Raw genomic sequence first — 26259 nt, 5'->3', positions numbered from 1 at the left:
TGCCTCTATTTTTCTAAAATCCAACATGTTCAATCATAACTGTCTGAGTACAAATTAAAGGCTTTTCCTCCCATGAATTTTAAATACACGCTACTCTGTTCTGTGCTGAAATGTGTTAACTCTCTTATTCTGGATTGTTCATTGGAAAATTCTGATAAAAACAGTACAGTTAAAAAAAAAAGGTCTTTCATTGAAAAAACATCTGCAAACTTAATGAGGAAATCCACTGAGATAAATACATCAACTAATAAATTCCCATACATGTAGCCAGTAGTATCACTGGCCAAGTACAAATCATCTGGGAAGGTTTGGAGACTTTCAGTTCCTTTGGTCACACGTTAACCAGAGCACATAACAGATTATTTCTTAAACAGTCCTCTCCTCCACGAAAACAAGCCATTCTACTGACCACATTTAGAAATAACCCAAAGGAAACTATAATTAAGGGGAAGAATGGGACAGAAGTCAACTATCTAGGACATAGTTCATGGTAAAGCATTGTGTGTTTATGTAGACACTTTCTTCTTCTCCTCCCAAATGTCATTATCTAACGCTTAACTCTTCCATATGCCTCTCATATGTGTCTCAATGACTAGATTATGAACTCCTGAAGATTAGGAACTATCAACAGCTTTTAAATCTTTCTCCCCAACCTTAAGTGTTATAGTCGCATAGTTGCGAACTAACAAGATAGTAGGTAACTGAATTACATTTAACATCCACAAAGTACTTTTATTGAGATGTAGGAAATTAATAGAGGATTAATTACAGATTCAATATAACAGTTATATGATTATTTATGTTTTATTTTTCTTCTTTCGGCAATTTTAGCATATTGCATTTCTTTGAGAAAAATTTCCTTTTTACACAAATGTTCAAATTTATCAGTATAAAGCTGTTCATAATATTCTTATTACCGTTCTAATTTTTGTAGGATCTATAGTGATGTTCCCTTTTATATTCCTTAGTTATTTAACTGTTTTATTTTGTTTTAAATGATTACTCTTTCAGAGTTGTGTCAATTTCATTAGTTATCTAAGAACCAACTTTTAGAGGTGTTAATTATCTCTCTGTGTGTTTTCCTTCCACTAACTACTAATCTTTTGATTTTCGGTCTTTTTCTTTGCTATTACGTGTTCACAGCTAATATTTCCTTATATCATGGTTTAGCTCATCTTACAAGTTTTGATGTCTAATTTGTAATGAAAATTACAATGATCTGTAATGAAAAATTATAATTCAATTCAATTATTTTCATTATTATTCAAAATATTTTCTGATTTCCACTTTCTTCTTTGACTCGAAAGGTATTTAGATGTATAATTCTTAAATTTAAAGCATATGGGACCTTATCAAAATACCAATGGCATTTTTCACAGAACTTGGACAAATAATTCTAAAATTTGTATGAAAACACAAAAGTCCCTGAAAAGCCAAAACAGTCTCGAGAAAGAACAACAAAGCTGGGGGTATCATGCTCCCTGATTCCAAATACTACAAAGCTACAGTAATCAAAACAGTATGGTGCTGGCACAAAAACAGACACACAGATCAGTGGAACAGAATAGACAGTCCAGAAATGAACCCACGCTTTTATGGGTAATTAATCTCCAACAAAGGAGGCAAGAATATACAATGAGGAAAAGGCAGTCTCTTCAACAAACAGTGTTGGGAAAACTGGACAGTTATATGCAAAAGAATCAAAGGGGACTACTCTCTCAAACCATGCACAAAAATAAATTCAAAATGGATTAAAGACTTAAATGTAAAACCTGAAACCATAACACTTCTAGAAGAAAACATAGGAAGTAAGCTCTTTGACACTGATCTTAGCAATAATTCATGGATATGTCTCCTTGGGCAAAGGAAACAAAAAAAAAAAGCAAAAATAGACAAATGGGACTACATCAAATGGAAAGGCTTTTGCACAGCAAAGGAAACTAACAACAAAATGAAAAGGTTACCTACTGAATGGGAGAAGATATATGCAAATGATACATCTAATAAGGGGTTAATATCCAAAATATACAAAGAACTCATACAACTCAACATCAAAAAAACCCCCAACAACCCAATCAAAAACGAGCAGAGGATCTGAATAGACATTTTTCCAAAGAAGGCATACAGATGGTCAAAAGGCACATGAAAAGATGCTCAACATCACCAATGAGCAAGGAAATGCAAATCAAAACCATAATGAGATATCACCTCACACCTGTCAGAAATGGCTATCAACAAAAAGAACACAACAAATGCTGGAGAGGGTGTGGAGGAATGGGAACCCTCGTGCACTGTTGGTGGGGATGTAAATTGGCAAAGCCACTATGGAGAACAGATGGACATTCCTTAAAAAACTAAAAATAGAACTTCATATGATACAGCAATTCTACTCTTGGGTATTTATCTGAAGAAAACAAAAACACTAATTTGAAAAGATAAATGCACCCCTGTGTTCACTGCAGCATTATTTACAATAGCCAAGATATGCAAGATATGGAAGCAACCTAAGTGCTCCTCAGTAGATGAATGAGATGAACGGAAAGATGTGACACATACACACAATGGAATATTACTCAGCCATAAAAAAAAACACAATTTTCCCATTTGCAACAACATGGATAGACTTGGCGGATATTATGTTAAGTGAAGTAAGTCAGACAGAGAAAGACAAATACTGAATGATTTCACTTATATGTGGAATCTAAAAAGCAAAACAAATGAATAAGCATAACTAGACAGAAACAGACTCATAGATACAGACAACAAACAGGTGGTTGCCAGAGGGGAGTGGGTCAGGGACAAGGAGGGAGAGAAATAGGTGAGGGAGATTAAGAGGTACAAAATTCCAGCTGCAAAACAAAAGAGTCATGGGTATGAAATGTACAGTGTGGTTGGCAAGGGTGGGGGGGTGGGGAAGGGATGAACTGGGAGTTTGGGGTTAGCAGATGCGAACTATTATATATAGAATGGATAAACAACAAGGTCCTACTGTATAGCACAGGGAACTATATTCAATATCATGTGATAAACCATGATGGAAGAGAATATATTGATAAAAAAAGAAATATATATATATATATGACTGAATCGCTTTGCTGTATAGCAGAAATTAACACAACATTGTACATCAACTATACTTCAATTAAAAAAATAACTGTGCATTATCTTGTATGGTGACAGATAATAACTGGAGCCATCATGGTGATCATCTTGAAATGTACAGAAATATCAAATCACTATGTTGTGTAACAGGAACTAACATAGTGTTAACTGTAGGTAAATTATACTTTAAAAACAAATAAAAACAAACAAACTCATGGAAAAAGAGATCAGGTTTGTGGTTACAAGAGGAGGGGGATGGGGTGAGGGGGAATTGGATGAAGGCAGTCAAAAGGTACAAACTCCCAGTTATAAGATAAATAAGTAACAGGGAACATAGTGCACAACGTAAATATAATTAACATTGCTATATGTTATATATGAAAGTTTTTAAGAGAGTAAATCTTGAAAGTTCTTAACATGAGGAAAGTGTTTTTTTCTTTCTTTAATTTTGTATCTACATGAGGTGATGGATGTTCACTAAACTTATTGTGATAAACATTTCATGATGTATGTAAGTCAAATCATTACGCTGTACACCTTAAACTTAAACAGTACTGTATGTCAGTTATATCTCAATGAAACTGGAAGGAAAAAAATAGAGCATATGGAAATTTCATATATTTATTTATATATGTACTATTCATATACATATATGTGTATACACACACACACATATATATGGAATGGAATACTACTCAACCGTCAAAAAGAATGACATTTGGCCATTTGCAACAAAATGGATAGACTTGGTGGGTATTATGCTTAGTGAAATAAGTCAGACAGAGAAAGACATATACTATATGTTATCACTTATATGTAGAATCTAAAAAATGAAACAAACTAGTGAATATTTGTTCACTAGTTTATATTTTGTTTAGAATAACAAAAAAGAAACAGACTCACAGATATAGAAAACAAGCTAATGGTTGTGAGTGGGGAGAGGGAAGGAAGGAGGAGCAGGATAGGGGTAGGGGATTAAGAGGTACAAACTACTATGTATAAAATAGATAAGCTACAAGGATATACAGCACAAGAAATATAGACAATATTTTATAAAAACTATAAATGGAGTATAACCTCTAAAAATTGTGAATCACTATGTTGTACACTTGAAACTTATATAATATGTAAACCAACTATATCTCAATTAAAAAAAACAAACAAACATGTATTAAAAAAACGCAGTCAATTTAGCTCATAGCCATCCAGGAAAAAAAGAAACCTCATGCCTCATGACAAAGACTTTGGAATAACTATGCATGTTAAAGAGGGTAATAATAATAATTATTATTATGCACAGTAGCTAGAAACGCCAATTAAAGAACAATCAACAGATACATGTAGTGTGGGAGGTCTTTTGCATAAGTCTCAGCATTTATACCTATAGATACAGAGCAATCACTGTTACAAATTAATCTAAAAATGAATATTAATCTTAAAATGACAGATTATGTCAGCAAGCAAAATTGCTGTGAAACATATTACTGAGCATAAAGTAATGTTCTTCATCCAGTAATCAAATCCACTTTTAAATGTGGACAATTCCTCAAATTTTGAATGGGGACACTAAAAATCCATTTGTAAGTTGTCTGATTAGAATCTAGAACACATTTTTTTCCCTACAAAATCAATGTCATAACTTATAAATAAGTTTCCATTTCTCTCCCTCTAGGACATTTAAAAAACACAACTATTGCTTTTATATTATGCATTATGTGCCAGGAATTAAGTACTTTACATGGAGAACCGCAACCATCTGCATCAATGTGACAGAGCTATGGGGTCTAAGAACTGAGACCACCTGTTTCAACATGATTTATTTGTTTTTTGCAAGAAAACTTTCCCCAGGAAAGATAAGACTGTAAACCAATAAATAACTTCATTGTTTGTTTCAGGAAATTCCATTAATTTATCTCAGACAAACAATCTGCTTTCCTTGGCAGAGAGTTCACTTATCAAGCAACAGTTTACTTATCAAGACTCGGTTCAAGACCCTCACCTTGCTATAGATACTAACCATAAAACTTACGTCATGAAATTTCCCCAATCCCAGTCTGTTCTCCACCTTAAAAAAGCTGCCTTAAGCTCCTTGAGCCCAGACTTCCAAATCTTATAAATATCCTTTCCTGACTTCCTCCTTCAGAGACAGTCAAGACTGTCAAGGGGAAGTCCTCTATTGCTGAAGAGAATTCTAATAAATTTAGTTTTGCTTGATTAACAGGGTGGCTGGAGATATTTTGGGGGAGTTGAATAACATATATTTAGTCCGTTAATCCTCTTAATAACCTTATGAGTAAATTCTATTCTTACATTATTTTTTACAGATGAGAAAACTGAGGCACACCGAATAGTTAAGTGACTCAGGCAAGGACACAAAACAACTTAAGTCACATGAATCTCAACTACGGTACTAATATTACTGAGTCCTTCTTCCCCCTAAGTCTATTGATTTGAAGATACTCTAAAGAATCCTATGCCCTGATCCTCTCAGCCCTGTTCAGTAATTATAGTTCTAATTACTGTAATTAGTAATTTTATTGTCTCTTCACTGAACTCTGAGGACAGGGACATGTCTTGTTTGCCTCCATACTGCCAGTGCCTACCTAGCATAATCTCTGACACATGGTAGGCATTCAATAAATGTTTATAAAATAAATATTAAATAAAACCCTACTTTACAAATGAGGCTCTGAGATATTAAGAGTCTTGCTTTAACTCACCCAGAAGGTAATTGTCAGAATTGGTGCTCCTGCTAATGCACCACTCTTTCATTCAACTTGTAAACGAGTTCTCAAAGAGCGGTTTTTATGAGATGAGTCTACAAACAGTGCAACAGGGATTCACGTGTATAAAGTCCTACCAAAATATTGTATTTCTTTGCTTTCTGCTGAAATGTTATCATCTCAGTGTGACTGTACAGATCATCTCATGTTGATTAGATGCTGGAATCTCACATTTGTCTCTGATTAATACAAAATGGAAAGCTCTAATTGGTAAATGCAATTTCTGACAATGTTTTGAAACACTAGGAAGTTACTACATACTTTCCTTGGTATTAAAACATTTGTAATTCACTTCTCTTTACCCATATAAGTAGAGCTTTACCTATATAAGGTTCTTTTTTTTCTTTATTATAAGGAGAAATGAATGTTATATAAATATTTGGGCATCAGAAAAAAAGTTTAAAATTTTACATAGAAGTTAAAATTATGAAAGGAAAGAAGGTAGGCTTGGAACGGTTTTCTGCTCCTGAGTTAGATACTCATATAGCAAACAATATAAGGAAATAAAATAGAATAAAATAAGCGACCTAAAGAGACGCATCAACCAAATGCAAATGTGTGAACCCTGTTTTGATTCTGAATTGAACCAACTGATATAAAAGACATTTTGAGCTAATCACGGAAATGTGAATGAGGGTAAGTAATAGATTATTATGGAAAGAAATCCTTAACTTAGAAATATATATTTACGTATTTATGTGAAATAACAAATTGCTTGAGATTTACTTTAAAATTCTCCAGGGAAGGTGAGTATGGGTGGCAAATGTGTGTCTGTGTGCACTTTCATGTGTGTCCTGATGAAACGAGATTGGTAAAATGTTTATAATTACTGAAGTTTGTGATGAGTACATGGGGATTTATTATACTCTACTCTCCACTTCTGGATATGTTTAAAGTTTTCAGCATAAAAAACTTAAAAAATGGCTAATTTTCCCAGTGTTGTACTAGGTATACAAAGCACCTGATCATTCACACATATACTGGCTACAAACTCAGTATCACAACCCAAAGCAAAAAATTATTCTCATCTGTGTATAGACTCTAAAATTTAAGAAAGCAGTTACTTCTTCTTCTGGGAGAATTTTATGCAGTCTCTAGCTGAGAATCAAGGAAGCTTTTTCCCAGTTGTCCATCTCTTCTGTGTGTATTAGAAACCTCAAGTTTTCTGCTAATGAAAGGACTCTGTACCATACTGGGCAGAGTGTGGGTCTTTTCTTATTCACTCCTGCTTCTCCTAGATTGGTTTTTTACAGAGTACCAGATGATTCATAAAGTGACAACCCATCCTTTATTTTAGTAAGATAAATAGCCCCAAGAATCCTTAAAGTGAATATCCCAATTATAAGACACATATTCCTTTAAGGACACAGAATATTTCCTTATGTAATTTAGATTAAAACACAGTATAAAATATGCTTTATATTAAGCACTTTTTATGTCTGGCCTGCTTCCTGGGTATTTATTTAAGCGTGACTTTTTCTCTCTTGATAACATGAAAAATCCTTCCAAAATGTGAAAGAAAATGCTAATGATCTTCAGGACCAGCTAGTTTTACTGTATCTATACCTATACCTTTCATCTGATTTTAAGTTGGTAAAAAGTCAAAATGTGATATGCAGCAAATAGCAAGGGTCTCAAATACTGAACAGGAAACAAGGCTCAGATTACAATGTCCTATAGACGTACTAACTCAGAAATGTAGGTCAAATCCTTTTATAATATTTTCATGAGTTCTTGATTTTTTTAAAATTAATGTATGCTTTGACAATGGAAAATGGATTAAGGCATTCTGTTGTTAGCTATTGTTTTATTGCCTATTTAAAATATATAGCAATTTTTTCAAATATTTATGTAACATGGCATTAATGTTTAGAAAAGCAAAATTAGCAATTGATTCCACAAACAGATACATCTAATACCTTGCTTCAATTGAAATCACTGCTGCTTCTTCAGTGCAATAATGGCATAACATCTGGGAGATTTCACAGGATCAAACAACTTCACGAGTGCAGACCACGCAATATCATCCTGCAAATTGGTAAGTGATTTAAATAGGCAACTACTTGTTGAAGATAAAAATGAGAGATGTTAGACTACATACTGGAATATAAAAACTACATGAAAAACAAACTATATAAAAGAAAATTATTCTTTGTTGAATAAAATTAACACTTAGAAATTCACCTTCGGGAATTTATGTTGAGGAAATAAAGATATGCATAGAGAGTGAACCACAAGGCTACTCCTTGCTGCAATTGTGAACAACTGGAAGTGGCTAGAGACAACTGGGTATTACTTAAATAAATTATATGATGAAACATTATTCAGCTTCTGTAGTACATTTAATGAGATGGAAAAATTCTAAATAAAACAAATGAAAGAAATTAGATGCAAAACTGCATTTACAATTTATTCCAATTTTAAAGTAGAAATAATATGCTCATACATATACATGCAACAAACATATATTAGAAGCTCTAAAAAACATATCAATAATTTAATAGCTAATGCTGAAAGGTGAGATAATCGTTACTTTTAATTTTTTATATATTCTTCATTTTAAATTTTCTAACATAAGTGTGTATTACTTTTATAATAGTAAAATATTATTTAAAATATTAACAAAATGAACAATTATATGATTTCTATCACTTCTGTTAAACTTGGTGCATACTGTTTTGCCTACCTATTTTATTTAGGTCACTGGAAATTGTTTTGAAAGGGAAATGATGAGTACCTAGTAAAATAAGGCTGATTCTGTGAACTAACAAGTTGAGAACCAAAAGATTCCAGTGATTTTGAATTAGTTAGTAGCTTAGGAAAGTACATAATTATGTAAATATTTAAAAATTGCCTTTCTCCATAAAAATACCAATTATTAAAATCCATCTGTTCCAAGTAGTTTGCTGAAAAGAAATAAAGCTCTCCATATGATAAAACAAAATTATTAAAATAAAGAGTTTATACTGGAAACAAGGCTGAATACACAAATGGGCTTAATTTTAAAGAGCTCAAAAACATTATTTTGATCATAGAGTAGAATCTGAAAAACACATTTTCCCCAAAGATAACAAAAAATCATATTTTTTGGTCATTCAACAAAGATAAAACAAATAAGACTGTGAAAAAAACAGAAGCAATTATCACTGATGAGAAGGAAATTTCTAAACTGCAGAGTGCATATGTCCAAAAATTCAAAAGTGAATTAAAAGGTGATTCTTATAAAATGAAGCATAAAAATGGTATCTTTACATCTTGTCTTTATTAATTTTAGCTATACTATATGTCATATATGATGGTTTGTGTGCATCGTCTACTGTATAGTAATTACCATAAAATTAAAAGAATGTAAACTTTATTATAGTAGCTTTGCTGGAAACATCTGTTGTACATATGTTTTTGTTTCAAAAGAGATGGAAAGAATATTTAGAATTGGAAAATATAATGAGAAAAATTATCTTACTAGTTTTATGTGAAAGAATGTTATCCTAGTTATAAGCAGATCCATATTACTGGGTTTAATAAATATATTTGTTATGCATTTAAAATTAACATAATTTACCTGCTCTTTCAGGTAGCAAAGCCGATCCAGAAGAATCAATGTCTCTATGCAAGGAGCAAGAACAACTTTCAACTAAAAGAAAGTATAAGATAGGACAGTGGTACTTTAAAACAAACAAAAATACTAGCTTAAAACTTGTTTAAGAAAATGTATCTACAGAAACTCATATAAGGCCAAATCTCCAATACTCATCGTACATCTTCAGAAAATAAATACTTCAGAGATCAAAAGTTTTTCTTTAATAGTAAAAGGAAAAGAATGTCCTTTGAGTGACTTTGGGATAGAATCCAAAAGCAATCATACATATGTAATAGAAAGCTTTTAAAGGGGTACTAAGAATGAAATTCATTAAAAGGAATGCTTGTGAAATAACTGCATTGAGACCAATATGTGTTCAAAGAACTCTAAAACTTCTTTCCATGCATTTATAATACACTTTAAGAGAAATCTACCATGTGTTCTCTTTATTACATTACTGACACCTAATATAGTTCTAAAATAGGAAATGATCCAAAACAGTTTTTCTACATTAAGAGAAAAACAACACAGATTGGTTGGCCCCATAAAAAAATTTAATAGGAGACTACTCAAGTCTAGCAAAATATTCAATTTAGTATGTTTAATTCTGAGATTTACCATATTAAAAGCCTCCAGCTCATTCATTCTAGGCTTGTACTTCTCATAGTAGTCCATTATAATTCTTTCTGGCAGCTTCAAGATAAAATAACAATAATAAATTTAATAACAGTTAAAAATATTTTTTTCTAATCAAACATACCCTAAAGTAAAACAAACATAACAATTTAAAACAACCTTAGGTATCTGAAGAGCTCTAAGGATATCCATGAAACAAGTCAATATAACTAAATTCTTTCATTTAAATCTTCTGTACCAATATAGGTTATTCAGTATATCCTAAGTAAAATCACCAATAACAGCCTATTAACTTTGTTTGATTTCAACAAGTAGTGATGAAATACTTACTTTCACTTGTTTCTATGCTTGGGGTGCACAGTAGGTAGGAGCTCAATAAACAGTTCTTGAACAAAATTAAAATTTAAACAATATATCTAAAACTATATATCCTAAAGAATAACTCAAAGGCAAAAGGAATACAGTGAGGACATATATTCATATTTAAGGTAATTTCTTCTAACATCCACTTAACAAATCCATCAACAAGCATTGCTGTTTTTTTCTCTAAAACATATGACACCCATAGTACACTGAACCTTTGTGGTTAGTAGGCCACTTTCTAGAACATTTACATGTTTCTGTTCCCACCAGTTGAGCTTTATGCCTACTGAATTAATTGTATTTGTTCTTAAACTTGTTATTCCAGTTATATTATAATATGACATGAATAAATATTACAAAACCAATGAGATACAAATACAAAAGGCAAAGTTGTTTCTCTATAAGTTGAATGCCTCTGTGAAAGGCCTGATAAAGGAACGTCACCAGAAGGAATTGCTCTCAAATTATATGTGGTCAAAACAAATGAAAGACTGAATAAAGAGAGTCCAAAATCTGAAAGGATTTGTATTCAGATTTCCTTGAAAATATCTAAATATTTTTTCAAAGCCCCTATTCTTTTTCTATTACATGAAATTTCTTTTGAGTTCAAAAAATACAAAAGGGTAGGTAACAGTGACAAGTAAAGCTTCGTCTCATCCAATTTCTAGTGTAGCTTTCCAGAAAAGATCTCCCCTTTGGTATAAAACCCAAGCAGATTATGGCCTTCTCTCCAACCCTTTTTAAAATTTTGCCCATCTTTGAATCAAATGAGTACCTCCTGGACCAAATTTTTGCAGTAGAGTATATTGGACTAGATCTAGGTCTGCACTTCAAGCCAGCAAAAACTCTCATCTCAAAAAAATTGTGTATGTGTTCGAATTATAGCCTTTAGTCTTCACTTCTGTCCTGTCATGTGAGATCAGCAGTTACAGGACAACTCAGAACTCACAATCTTTTTTCAATCCTGCCTCATCAGCATACTGCTTCCTACAAACATGGTTTTTCAATGTGACTCCTTGGGTTCTCCAATATTCTGTCTCCCCTTTATGTCAAACCGAGAAGCACCACCCTGGTCATCAACTGCATTTGCTCCAAACTAGGAATTGTTGATTTTGTTCCTCAGGATATGCTACTTTAAAGAACTATATTGTTGGTTTTGTTGGTGATCTGTAACCTGGGCAATTTCTCTTGGCATCTTTCTGCATCCTTCTTTACCTTCACTGTACTTCATAATGTACATGGTTTGAGATTTAATATGCTTTTTGATTTTGTCAAAAAGGAGTTTGTGTTTCTATTTCTCTTTTTATTTGTTGCTTTTGTGTAATTTTGAAGAGAAAAGGTGAGAACATCACCTTTACTTTTCTATTAAAAAAAAAAAGTGGAAGTCTTTTGCTTTACTTTGAGTAATCCAAAGCTGGATACTGTAAACTATGCATTACAGGTATGTTTGATGGACAGACGTTAAGGTAGAAATCCAACTAGTAAAACTATATGCAAAGCTGTGTGCAAAAAACAAAACAAAATAAATGGCCTTGTTCTTACACCAAAAGTTTGGTGGATATAATTATATTAATATGTATCTCATAAGATTAGATCAGAGAATCTATGGAAGTTTTATGAAGACACTGTTTTTTAATTCTAATATCAATTTGTAACATATGTATATTCATGGTCTTATTTTACAGATGACATTATTGGGTGTTAAATCCAGTAAGAGCCAAGATAGGGCAAGCATCCTAGAGATAAAGGAGGCATCAGAATTGAGGAAGTGCCTGAGTGTAGATCATACTTAGGCAAGGACATACATGGAAACTTACAAGATGAAGTGCACATTGAATGGCAGTTGGGAGTTTTGGTCATGAATTCCATTGCTCCCTGCTGCCCATCTCCTAGACTCGAGAAAAAGGGATTAATATTAGTTGAGCTGTATAACAGGGCCTTAGCTCAGTGAGCTGTCATTTAGGTTCAGGGAGATATCCAGTCCTAAATAGAAACTGGGTGAGAGACAGTGAAGGAGCAGTCATATTGAGGAGCTTTAGGTTTTCTCCCTTACTTTTCTTACAATTTTTTTGACATTTTAACTCCAATACAGCTTATGTGTTAGATCTGCGGTCCCCAACATTTTTGGCACCAGGGACCGGTTTCAGGGAAGGCAATTTTTCCACGGATGTGGAGGGGGGTTGGTGGGGGGGTGGATGGTTCAGGCGGTAATGGGAGCGATGGGTTAGGTGGTAATGTGAGTGATGGGGAGCGATGGGGAGCGGCAGATGAAGCTTCGCTCGCTCGTCCGCCGCTCACCTCCTGCTGTGCGGCCGAGTTCCTAACAGGCTACAGACCTATACCGGTCCTCAGCCCGAGGGTTGGGGACCCCTGTGTTAGTATATGTCCTATGATTCAACACACTTCAAATGCTTGATCAACTTCATCCTGTCTGCAAAAGTTTCAAAAATCAAAGTTCTGGATATAAGCATCTCTTCTTTAAATGCTTCAGTAGATTCATCATTCCTTGAGTTTCTTCTGCCTTTATTTCAAACCTCAATTCTTCAATCTGCTTTAGAAGTACATTTATTTTGTCTGCTGGCAAGCACAGAGTTTTCTCTTTATTCTTCCTTGTAGGCTTATTTGTCTGATGAACACTAGTTGTAGAAAAATGCTAAGCATTCTTCTTGAGCTCAATGTCTGTTAATAAGTTATATGGATATGACAAAAAGGAGCATTGGCTCTACAGTTAGACAGACTGCATTGGAATCCTTCCTCCCCAATTTCCTAGATTTGAGCTTTAAGAAATCCACTTAACCTATGTCTCAATTTCCTTACCTATAAAATGAGGATAACTATTCATTTCATAAAGTCATCCTTAGCATTCAGTGAGATAACATAAACAAAGCTTTTAGCACAATGTTTGGCACAAAGCAAAGGTTCAATAAACATTAGCTTTGCTCACATTATTTTTAAAAAATAAACATAATTTAGAAGTTTCAGATTTAAAGATATTTTGAAGATAACAGAGTTTAGATATACCCTATATCCAGTTTCCCCTATTATTAACACTTTACAATACAGTTATTTGTTATAGTAAATGAACCAATAATGATATATTACTATTAGCTAAAGTTTACATTTCATTCGGATTTTCTCACTTTTTACCTAATGTCCTTTTTCAGTTCCAGGATCCCATCCAGTTTATTACATTGTATCTAGTCCTATTGGTTGTGACAGTTTTTCAGACTCGCCTTTTATTTTTTTTCTTTTTTCTTTTTATTGGAGTATAGTTGACTCACAAGACTTGCCTTGGTTTTGATGACCTTGACAGTATTGAGGAGTACCAGTCAAGCATTGTGTAGGATGTTCCTTCACTGGGATTTGTCAGATGTTTTCCTCATAATTAGACTGGGGCTATGGGCTTTGAGAGGAAGACTACAGAATTAAGTATGATATTCCTCACATCATATGAAAGGTACATACTATCCATATGATTTATCACTGTAGATATTGACCTTGAGTACTTGGCTGAGATAGTATTTGTCAGGTTTCTTCACTGTAATGTTCCTCCTTTTCCCCTTTCCACGTTGTATGCTTTGGAAGAAAGTCACAACTTGCAGCCCACACTTAAGGAGTGAGGGTGCAATATCCAAATAAATTATTTAGAATTCTTTTCCATGGAAGATTTTTCTCTTCTCTTCCATTTATTTATTAAAATCATCTTTTTATAGATCTATATAAGGGGGTCCAGGTACACAAAGGTGGACCAGACTTCAACTTCATGGGGAATGGGTCGTATGATTGGATGAGAGATACATAGTTGTTCAGAGATTCTACCCACACACTACCCGATCAGAAGATAGGTTAGCAATTGACCTTATTTTCACCAGTAGATGGTAGGAATGAGGCTGCTGATATACCCTTGGCTAGAACTCAAGGTAGGTGGATGTGGTACCAAATTGAGAATGCAAAGGAAAACTTCTTAAAGGAAATTAAAAGTGCTACTCCAGTGAACATGTGAATGATAATGAAAACAAAAGTCTTATTGCTGATACTGAGAAAGTTGTAGTGGTCTGGATAGAAGATCAAACCAGCCACAACATTCCCTTAAGCCAAAGTCTAATCCAGAGCAGGGCCCTAACTTTCTTCAATTCTATGAAAGCTGGGAGAGGTGAGGAAGCTGCAGAAGAAATTTGAAGCTAGCAGAGGTGGGTTCATGATGTTTAAGGAAAGAACCTGTCTCTGTAACATAAGAGTGCAAGGTGAAGCAGCAAGTACTGATGTAGAAGCTATAGTAAGTTATCCAGAAGATCTAGTTAAGATAATTAAAGAAGGTGGCTACATTAAACAACAGATTTTCAATGTAGATGAAACTGCCTTACATTGGAAGAAGATGCCATTTAGGACTTTCATAAAGTCCTAAAGAGGACTAAAGAGGAGAAGTCAATGCCTGGCTTCAAAGCTTCAAAGAATAGGCTGAAATCTCTTTTGTCAGTTAGGGTCTAATACAGCTGGTGACTTTAGGTTGAAGCTGACCTCATTTACCATTCCAAAAATCCTAGGACCCTTAAGAATTATGCTAAATCTACTCTGCTTGTGCTCTATAAATAGAACAACAAAGCCTGGATGATAGCACATCTGTTTACAACATGGTTCACTGAATATTTTAAGACTATTGTTGAGACCTACTGCTCAGAAAAAAAGATTCTTTTCAAAATATTACTGCTCATTGGCAATGCACCTCAAGAGCTCTCATGGAGATGCACAATGAGATTAAAATGCTATTTTTATGCTGCTAACACAATATCCATTCTGCAGCCCATGGATCAAGCAGTAATTTTGACTTTAAGTCTTACTTAAGAAATACATTTTGTAAGGCCATAAATAGTGATTCATCTGATGGATCTGGGCAAAGTAAATTGAAAACATCCTGGAAAGTATTCACTATTCTAGATGTAAGAACATTCATGATTCATGGGAGGATGTCAAAATAACAACATTAACAGGAGTTTGGAAGAAGCTGATTCCAACTCTCCTAGATGACTTTGAGGGGTTCAAAACTTCAGTGGAGGAAGTAACTGCAGATGTGGCAGAAACAACAAGAGAACTAGAATTAGAAGTGGAGCCTAAAGATGTGACTGAATTGCTGCAACCTCACGATAAAGCTTTCACAGGTGAGGAGTTGCTTCTTATGGATGAGCAAAGAAAGTGGTTTCTTGAGATGGGATCTACTCTTGGTGAAGATGCTGTGAAGACTGTTGAGATGAAAAAAAGGATTTAGAAAATTATATAAACTTAGTTTATAAAGTAGCAGCAGAGTTTGAGAGGATTGACTCCAATTTTGAAAGACGTTCTGCTGTGGGTAAAATGCTATCCAACAGCATTGCCTGCTACAGAGAAAATGTGAAAGGTCAATCTGTGGGTCAAACTTCATGGTTGCCGTATTTTAAGGAATTGCCACCCCAGCCTTCAGCAGCCACCACCCTGCTCAGTCAGCACCACCTACATCGAGGCAAGAGTCTGCACCAGCAAAAAGACTAGGACTTGCTGAAGGCTCAGATGATGGTCAGCAGTTTTCAGCAATAAAGTATTTTTATTTACTTTTTGAATTTTATTTTTTTATACAGCAGGTTATTAGTTATCTATTTTATACATACTAGTGTATACATGTCAATCCCAATCTCCCAATTCATCCCACCACCACCCCCGCCACTTTCCCCCCTTGGTGCCCATACGTTTGTTCTCTACATCTGTGTCTCTATTTCTGCCCTGCAAACCAGTTCATCTGTACCATTTTCTAGGTTCCACATATATGCGTTAATATACGATATTTGTTTTTCTCTTTCTGACTTACTTCACTCTGTATGACAGTCTCTAGATTCATCCACGTCTCTACAAATGACCCAATTTCATTCCTTTTTATGGCTGAGTAATAGTCCATTGCATATATGTGCCACATCTTCTTTATCCATTCGTCTGTTGATGGACACTTAGATTGCTTCCATGTCCTGGCTACTGTAAATAGTGCTGCAGTGAACATTGGGGTGCATGTGTCTTTTTGAATTATGGTTTTCTCTGGGTATATGCCCAGTAGTGGGATTGCTGGGTCATATGGTAATTCTATTTTTAGTTTTTTAAGGACCCTCCATACTGTTCTCCATAGTGGCTGTATCAATTTACATTCTCACCAACAGTGCAAGAGGGTAGCAATAAAATATTTTTTATTAAGGCATGTACATTATATTTTTAGACATAATGCTATTGCACACATAACAGACTAAAGTACAGTGTAAACATAATTTCTATATGCACTGGGAAACCAAAAAATTCACGTGACTTGCTTTATTACGGTATTTACTTTATTGTGGTGCTCTGGAACTGAACCCACAGTCTGAGGTATGCCTGTGTTATTATAGTGGCTGTAAAAAGCAGCAGGAACTTACTTATGGGAATAATGCACATGTTCTTTGCATATCACCAAAGATGACAGGCTTCCTATATATATTTAAACTGTATCAGGAATTCGCTGTTTCTTTAGGGTCAGATGACCTCATATAACGTAGATCATTTCTGGATACAGTCAGTCCTCCATATCCATAGATGTGGAACCCACAGATACAGAGGGCTGACTATACCATATAAAATGGTACTATACCATTTTATATAAGGGACCTGAGCATCCTTGGGTTTTGTTATCAGTGGGGGGCCAATTCCCCATGAATACTGAGGAACCACTGAATATTACTACATGGAAGTTTATGAGCTCCTTGTATTTTTTGTTGCCCTCCCACTTATATTGAAACCACCTAGTGATTATGATTACTACTAATTAATCTTTGATCTAATGTCCAAAGATCAGTTTATTTGGTCTCTCCACATGTGCCTAGTCCTTTGGCCTCATCTCTCACCACTGTCTCCTCTACTTGCTTTATGCTCCAGCTGTGCTGAGTCCAGAATCATGTTTCTTACTCTCTGTGGTTTTGTACAAGCTATTCCCCCCACCACACACACCTGAAATTCCCTGCTCCCTACCTTCCCACCTTGTTTGCTTAATGAACTCCTATGTACCCTTCAAAACCAAGCTAAGGCATCAATGTCCTCTGAGAAATCTTAAAGGCAGAGTGAGTCACTCCAAGCATACATACTTAATATATGTCTAACATTGTAAGTTCATGCTATAATTACTTGTTTTCTTTTCTCATGGGTTATGTCTTAATTATCTTTGTAGCTCCAGAGTTTCCACTCTTCTTGGCACATGGGAGATTCTTCAAAATAAATGTTTGCTGGTGAATAACTAAATGATTTTGGTCTCAAAAGTTTTGCTTTTGCTGGCCTGTTTTGGAGAAATATTTAAGGATAATTTTCTGAGTTATCCTCTATCCCTTCCACTAAGGTTCTATCTTAGTGATTTTCAACTTTGTCCATTCAACAGCACACACCCCACTCCTGTTAAATCACCAGTTTTATTGTCTATTTTATTCTCAATATCTGAGAGTAATATTTATTTGAATATTCATCATATGTATACAGCACACAAACACACATACATGCAAGCTCTAGAACATAAGCTCCTTTTATTTCCCCTTCTTATGGACAAATGCTCCAGCTCGTTCTTTGTCTAGCAAGCAATAGTGGTTTTGCTGCTTTTAAAATTTGATGCTTCAAAAATTTACGGATGTGTGTGTGTGTGTGTGTGTGTGTGTGTGTGTGTACGCTCATGTATCCGTGTGTGTGCAGTACATGCATGTGGAAGGAGAAAGAGAGAAAATTAATACAAAAGAAGAAAAAAATGCTGTGGACCATGAATATGAAAACTTAAATACAATTTTAAAGGTTTTCTGAAATTTGGTGAGATGCCAAAGTTTGGAACAGAAGATAAAATTTAAAAATATTTTTTAAGGTCTAGGTAAAGCTAATCACTAGGATTTTGTTATTTCAGACAACTGTAAAGTTGTATTAAAATATTTTATAAAGAAGTAATTGAACTTTACTTAATTACAAAGAATATTACTGTAAAATTTCATTCTAAGCAGTCCATCTATTATAAACAGTATACTTGCAGATATAAGGTAGCTGATGTTCTGCCACAATTTATTGTTTTCAGTGGCTTGGCTTTGCTGTGAAATCTAAACACTCTTCTTAAACAGAACTGTATCTTATGCAGGGGTGAAACAATATCACCCTTAAACGGTTAAGGCTATAAAAAATTAAAAATCAAGGAGGGGATCATTTTGATAAAAAGTCTTCAAAATATAAGAACAGAATCACTGCTTTTCCCCATTTCCCCACTCTATGTTTCTTGGTGTAACATGGCATTTTAAGATAATATGGGGTCTGTAATGGGAATGTTAATGGAATCACTAAAATGACAAATGCTTGAAGACAGCGGATCTTAACTGGGGGTGATTTTGACCCCAAGGACATTTGTGGCAATGTCTGGAGATTTTTTAAAAATTTATTTATTTTGGATTGTTACAATTAGTGCGCTACTGCAGACACCTCGTGGGTAGAGGTCAAAGATGTTAAACATCCTCCAACGCACACGTTAGTTCTCCACAATAAAGAATTATCCAAATGTGCTGAGTTTGACAAAATCCTGCTCTAAGAGAAAATGTCCAATGCTGTCTGTCACAGCTGACTATAGGACTTATGGATTGATATTTTAAGCTGTGTATGAACCACTTATATATTCAGCACATGCTGTTCTGTTCTGGTCTTTGGAATGATGATTTGTCTGGGAATGTTGTTTTTCCTCATGTTTACATGATTTCTTGTGACTAAGAAAGTATCAGAGCATGTTAGGAGGTTTCTAGGCACTTCACTTGCTTACATAGTTTTGAATATGAAGAGATGTGCTTTGAGAGATCAGAAACACATCAGTGGTATTCACCACACTTTCAATTATATACAAAAGTTTGTTAGTAAATGATTATAAATTTAGTCAAAGATCTTTTAAACACTTTGGTATATCAAATATTTTAAATTTAAGCGGTTTTGATACTTTTTAGTAATTAGAATCTTGTGAAAATTAATTTCATTTTTTAAATAAAACTATTCATAAATCTCTTCTGATTGTGTTTGTGGTCAAAACCTTCATTTTAGCACTGATATTTCATAATGTGGGAGAAAAATAATAGGATTTTGTATTATATCAGAAATATAAGCTTGGTTTTAATAACTTATCCTATTTCTAACCACTCTGGCCTGACAGACACAACTCTCAATTCCTCTTGTTTAACATAAAAACAAACAAAAAACCCCTCAAAACACGTACTCATCTATTTGCTTCCTCTCACCCCCCTACCTTTGAAATGCCTTATTAGGTTCTGTACTTTCCTCCCCTTCCAGCTTGGGTTTCTTGTTCCTTTTCTTTTCCTCACCCATTTTATTCAACATATTTATCTTTCAATGAACTTAAATAGTTTTAAGAGAAAAATCAGCAGGGCACTATTAATTGTCTTTACTAACTAATAAAGGTAATCATTTAAGACTGATATTTTATGGTGATACTTAGCTACATTAGTCTTTTTCCTTTTGTTTTTAATTTCACTTCTCAGTACAGTGGTGGTTGACAGTGGAGGTTCTGATGTAAGTTGAATCTGCGTTCAAGTTCCAGCTCTGCCACTTGCTCTTCAACGCTGAGAAAATGACTTGCCTTTTTGTAAGCCTCTCTTTCTAGATCATTACATTGGGAATAATAATAGTATCTTACTCTTTTAGTGAAGAGTAAATGCGATAATGTTATGATGTCTTTAGCATAATAACTATAATATAGTAAGTGCTTAGTAAATATTAGCTATTATTAATATTCTAATCAGTAATATAATAAGCATATTAAGAAACATTTACTATGGTTATTATTAGAGACAAACCTGGGAAGAGAAAGCCATCACGAAAAATAAGTAACACTCTTTCTGGATTTTTACAGTTTGGTTTTTGACAAAGGATAATACATTTTTAGTTTAAGTAAAAACTTAGCTCTATATTTGTAAAAATTATGCTTAGGTTGTGTTCCTGATAGTAAATGTAAGATGCGGAATTGAGACATGACGTAAATATATGCATTAAGAAAGACTAATTGGAAGGAAGACCAGTCTGATTAAAAATATTTTAAAAAACAGAAATAAAATAACTAAGATAACACTGTCTATTCTTATTTATGCAAGACTAGAAGGATCTTCATTTTGGTGACTAAATAAAAATGTTTATAGGAGTCATATCAATTGTATTATTATAAGTAGTACATATACAAAGATAAGAATCATAAAAACTAGTATTATTTAGTTAGCACTTACTATGTACATTGTATTCAGCATTTTATGTCTATTACCTCATTTAATTTTTCTTAAATCCTATGAATTAGAAATGCTTTTTCAGAGCTATTTTACAGAGGAGGAAACTTATTCGTACCAGTCTAATTGCTTTAAGTAATAAAGCAACTGGGGAGTAAATGGATAATTGGTACAATAAATAATAATACCCTCTGGCTTTGATATAACTTAACCATATCTGTATAATTTTTCTCTTTCAAGAAGAAACCTTAACCACCTTAATCACCATTCCTTAACCAACTATTTTATTCTTTATTTCAATTTATAATCAATTCAAAATACCAAAGTGATCCAGATTCAACTTAATATTTTAGTTAATAACTCATCTGAATCATGTTGAGAGTTATTTTTTTCTCAGTGTTAGACTACTTATTACCACTAGTCCATCAGCTTACCTTTTGTGTATTCAACAATATGTTCTCAATTATTACCCTGGGCTTTCTATGACATTACCACTTTCCAGGATTCTCCCATTCAAAGGGTTTTTGAATTTAAGATTTTTAATTTTAATGGGTTATACGGCCTTTAAATACATGCAGTTTAAAATTAAAACCATCGTCTCCTGATGTACTTACAATTCCCATTTGCTCTTGCTTTTTAAGTCTATTTTGATTTGAAAATTGACACAGTTTTACTTGAATAAACCTGAAAGGGGAATCACTCTGGAGGTGTACAACAGCAAACTATCCGTCTAATATTGACAGAAAAGGTGAACTGGAATAAAGGTAACTGAAGTTTGGTTTCAACATAATTTAGATGTTTTTCATGAATAAGAGAAAAGTAGAGGGCAAATAATTTTGTATTATCTCAATTCATAACCCCATAGAAGTTCTCTTGTTTCTTATAAAAACAATGGGTAATCATATACTGACCTTGGACTCATCTAATCCAAGCTTCTTTAGAGATTTTCTGACATAATCCAGAAAGGAAGAGGATTTGGAATAAATTTTACCAACATGCCGATCACTGCAAAACAAAATTAAATCACTCTTTAGTTTTTCCAATTTAAATTATAGATGATTTTAAATTCAGTCATGAAATATTTTTAAATACCTTCTGTGCATATGGCACAAGCTCCACATGTGATAATAATGTAGTAATATTTTTGTGAACACTTTTAGTTTACATATTACAAAAATATTCGGGATCTGCTTTTGAGAATTCCTTCAACATACAACAGTGGAAGACAATATTATGAAGACAATACTATGAGAAAGAAGTTGTAAACTTAGTATTAAAAAAGTCTCATTTTTAAAGGGAACTATAGGTATTTCGAAAGGTTCCATTGTGCTGCAAAGCACATTTTCACTTTACTGGCTCAACATTACAGTGCACATTTCATGGCAACACCTGCTAATAGTGGTGACATCCAACAGCCATGCAAACAGAACTTCAATGCAAGCCATTGGAAAAGCACCATATGCTGCTGAGTAGGGTCTGACTTGATCTCATTTATGCCCTGCAGATTTTCATTACAGCATAAACAAAATATGAGATGGTTTTAAATTTAAATAATGCAATGCTGGACTATCACATCTCACAATTTTGGTTGTATTTAAGTATAATGTAAAAATCAAGAGAATAAAAAATTTACCACCTCCAAGTATCAAAAACAATGAATAAAAGCTCATTTACTCTTGGCAGTATAAATATTAATCCCTATGCTTAGTCAGACACGAAGCTCTACCAATTCTTCCATTGAAATATACCTCAAATATACAACTTCAGCTCCACTTCTAGATGGCCACTTTAATTACACTTGCTATTACCTCATGTCCTAATTATTACAGCTACTTCCTAATTAAAGCTGATGTTTGTCCCTTCACTCCTGCCTACATTGTCATGCTATTTTGTTAGAAGAGCAGTTTCATTTACCACTTTCCTGCTCAGAAAACTGCTTTGAAATAATAGTCATTTGAAAAGGTATAGGTTCCAGGAAACAGAAATTATATTTTTTATTAGTTTTTGTGTAATTCTCAGATCTTACACATTTATATATAAGAGATATCATATAATCGATATGGACATCTTATGTATCACAGTATATTGAAATGATAAACTGTGTAGCCAGAAAAAGAAAAAAAGCCATTTAATATTAACTTCCTGCTCCTCATATTAAAAGGTTTTTAAACTTTTATTATTATTATTTTTTAATCCAGAGGGGCAAGCAATTCTTTCCCATGAGATAGTGATTTTGGTTCTTTTTTTTGCGGCACGCGGGCCTCTCACTGTTGTGGTCTCTCCCGCTGCGGAGCACAGGCTCCGGACGCGCAAGTCCAGCGGCCATGGCCCACAGGCCCAGCCGCTCCGCGGCATGCGGGATCCTCCCGGACCGGGGCACAAACCCGTGTCCCCCGCACTGGCAGGCGGACTCTCAACCACTGCGCCACCAGGGAAGCCCCTGGTTCTTATTTTATACCATCTATCACCACCTAATGGAGTAGCTTAAGAGAGAAAGCAGAGCACAGTAGATAAGAGTGTAGCTTCCAGTCTGTCTCTATCACCTACTAGCTCCCTGTTTATAAAAACGGGATATTAATAGTACCAATTTTGTAAAGTCACTGTGAGGATGAAATTAGGTAACACACGTAAGGTGCTCACAACTGTGCCACCATGTGAGTTGTTTTTTTTGCTATCATGATTGTTGTTTTTATCATAATTGGAATTATCATTTGGATTTTTCTTCGATTACAAAGTTAAAAGAGCCAGAGTGAGAAGCTCACAGGAAAGTGCTAACCATTGTAAGCTGAAGACAGTAGACAGTATAAGTGTAGGTGGTATCGACTTGTTTCCTGGGTTTTGTATTTCAGATTGCTTGAAAATAAGAGAAACATTTAAAATTTTATTTGCCCTCGTCTTACTTTTTCTTTTCAGAATATACTACCCCTTTTCTGTTACAAAATCTCACAACATGATTATTAGATTACTTTTAGTGTATTAAGCAATAATTTGCTACATAAGACTTGTCCCTCAAATCCTTTGTTGAGGTATACTATTTTGGACCTGTTTTTAGCAGCAACCAGTAAGGGAGAAAAATATCATCCAAATAGAACTAGAAAGGTGATTATCTGATCATGTTACTTCTCCTTAAATTCCTCCAGAATTTCCCATGACTCTTAGAATTAAGATCTAAATGCTTAACATAGTATATAATAAGCCTTGTACCACCTGGTCCATTCTGACAACCTCTCTAACACTCCTAGGACACTGCCTCTCCATTCACAATGACAGTCTTTCTAGTTTCTTGAACACATCATGCTTTTGTCTATAAACACTATTTGTGTTACACTTCACCCCTAATCTTTTTGCCTAGGGAATCCCAAACTCATCCTTTCAGATCCTATCTTAAATGTTGCTTCCTTAGGAAAGTCTTCACTGGCCTCCCAGATGAAGTTAGGCTCCTGACACAGAGAACTATTCCTTCACATGCTTACTCTTTTTTGTTTCTCTGAGTGTCTGTCTTTATTTTAAGTCAGTGGACTCCAAAGAGGGGTGAACACACCCCAAGGGAAAGAGAATATTAGAATTTTAATTTCTATTTATCTTTACCTTTTTACTTTCAATTTTTCAGTTTATTTAAAAATCTATACAATAGACTAGTAGAAAGACACATATATCACTTACAAATAATTAAGTATTCATTTTGGGGGTGCATGCTCAAGAATGTTTATTGACAGAGATGTGAAATTTAAAAATATGTTTAAGATCACTGCTCTGAGCAGCTGGAGAGCAGAGTTTCCACCTGTTTTGCTCATGACCATATCCCCTGTGCCTAGCATAGATGCTCCAATATAGCAGGATCTCAATAAATGGATTAAATAATTAAATAAATATCTCTTGCAGCTTGTAGAAACAAAAACATCTAGTCAGACTATAACATGAAATGCGTTAATACAGTAAATAGATCTATCTGCTAATCAAGTAGAGTTAGGAAGGCAGGCTTAACTATACAAATAAGCAAATGTGATTTAAAATATATATAGAGAGAACTACTGAACAAATATATAAGGAATAGTGCAATGTAAACAAAACAAATAATAACAGTTAGTATTTATTTCATGTTTACAATGTGCCAGGACCTCTAAGTCCTTTGCTGCATTTACTTATTTAATCCTTACTACTACTCCATGTGGTAGGTCCCACTATTATCCCCATTTTAAAGATGGTGAAACTAAAGAACAGAGAGGTTAAGTAAACTGCCCACAGTTTGAATTCAGGAAGTCTGGCTTCAGAGTCTGGGATATTAACTACTATTAAATATTAACTCTGGCACAATTCTTCAACAGGATTTATACTTGATATTGTTAAACTGCAGATGAAGAATGTCTACATCTGTGTTATAGACAAACAGAAGTAGGCAGACTCCATGTGAACTCAAGAGTGAAATAAGTGTGATTCCTTGCTCTACCACGTATTTACCACTTAAAAACCTCTCTTTGCCTCTCCTTGTTCAGCAGTAGAAGGTTGAAGATGAGAGTCTATGTATGTACCATGCTTGGCTCAGTGTCTGACAAACACTCAGTGAATGGAGGTCATTTTCCTGTTATTGTGCTGGGTTCTAGGGGTAGAATCATCCACAGTTTATAAAGGAAGACAGGTGAACAAATGCTATAATTCAATGTGATAAGCACAAGATGGTGCTCAGAATACAGCACAGAGTAGGGAGTGCTTTAGCTGCTGGAATGGACTAGGGTAAGCTTTCTGAGAGAAGGAATTAAGTTTCAAAATGTCTCAGTTTCCAACAGTACTGCGAACAGCAATACTGATAAAACAAATGATAAAATTATAAAAGTAACATACTAAAATTAGGCCAACATGTAAAATATAGAAATAGGTTACAACAATTTTTTTTAAAACTGTTCTCCTTAAGGACTCCAAAGAGGTACTTTAAAGGGTTACAATTTTCCATAAAATATGAAAAGGATAATTGTGTAAGAAATAAGTCCTTTTCTAAAATTTATTAAATTTATTTGGTTCTATGTAAGACTGTATTTAAAAATAGAGTGCTATTGTTAAAAAATTCAGAAAAAATGGTTTTATTACTTTCACGGTATAGAAGGAGAAGGGAAGTACCCATAAGTCCATTTTGGTTTAAGAAAAAAAAAGTATATTTTACAGGAAACAGAATGTCAATTTAAATGTTATTACCAAAGCAACACAAGATTTAGTATAATGAATCAGGCTTTTAGAACTTTAGGAGGTAAAAGGTTACTTTTGCAGGACATGGCACTAATCTCTAAAGTCTGGGTGTCTTACAAATCAACCTTCTTAAAAATAATAGCTGTAAAGAGAGTTTATGATATAGAATGCAGTCTGCTCTTTTGCAGCTACAAGAAAAAGAATATTTCACTCATCAGACTTTAGGAGGGTCTATAGTTTTAAGGGCAAATACTGCAATTCTAGTAATTAAGAAACGAGAAAAAAGAGACAGGTGCAAAAAAAATCTCAAAACTTACCTATATAGAAAGTAAAAGCAAAGAAT

General features: G+C 34.0%; 1 protein-coding gene across 4 annotated transcripts in view; it reads right to left on the bottom strand.

Moving 5' to 3' along the window:
- METTL25 (methyltransferase like 25) overlaps positions 1–26259 on the bottom strand; it is a gene marked incomplete at both ends in the record, with an annotated part of 125426 nt that overhangs the window by 18607 nt on the left and 80560 nt on the right. For 3 of the 4 annotated variants that reach the window (XR_014297439.1, XM_082666127.1, XM_082666126.1), the window contains 4 exons: positions 7805–7913; positions 9448–9519; positions 10084–10158; positions 21650–21743. Coding sequence is in view for 3 of the 4 variants with exons in the window: in XM_082666127.1 (XP_082522253.1) it covers positions 7821–7913; positions 9448–9519; positions 10084–10158; positions 21650–21743 (334 nt within the window). Of the gene's footprint in view, positions 1–7804; positions 7914–9447; positions 9520–9795; positions 10159–21649; positions 21744–26259 lie in introns of those variants that run through there. The other variant, XM_082666125.1, reaches the window with a different exon arrangement.

The sequence above is a fragment of the Grampus griseus genome, assembly GCF_964374135.1.
Source record: "Grampus griseus genome assembly, chromosome: 11".
Lineage (NCBI taxonomy): Eukaryota > Metazoa > Chordata > Mammalia > Artiodactyla > Delphinidae > Grampus > Grampus griseus.
This window is presented reverse-complemented; position numbering and strand designations above follow the sequence as displayed.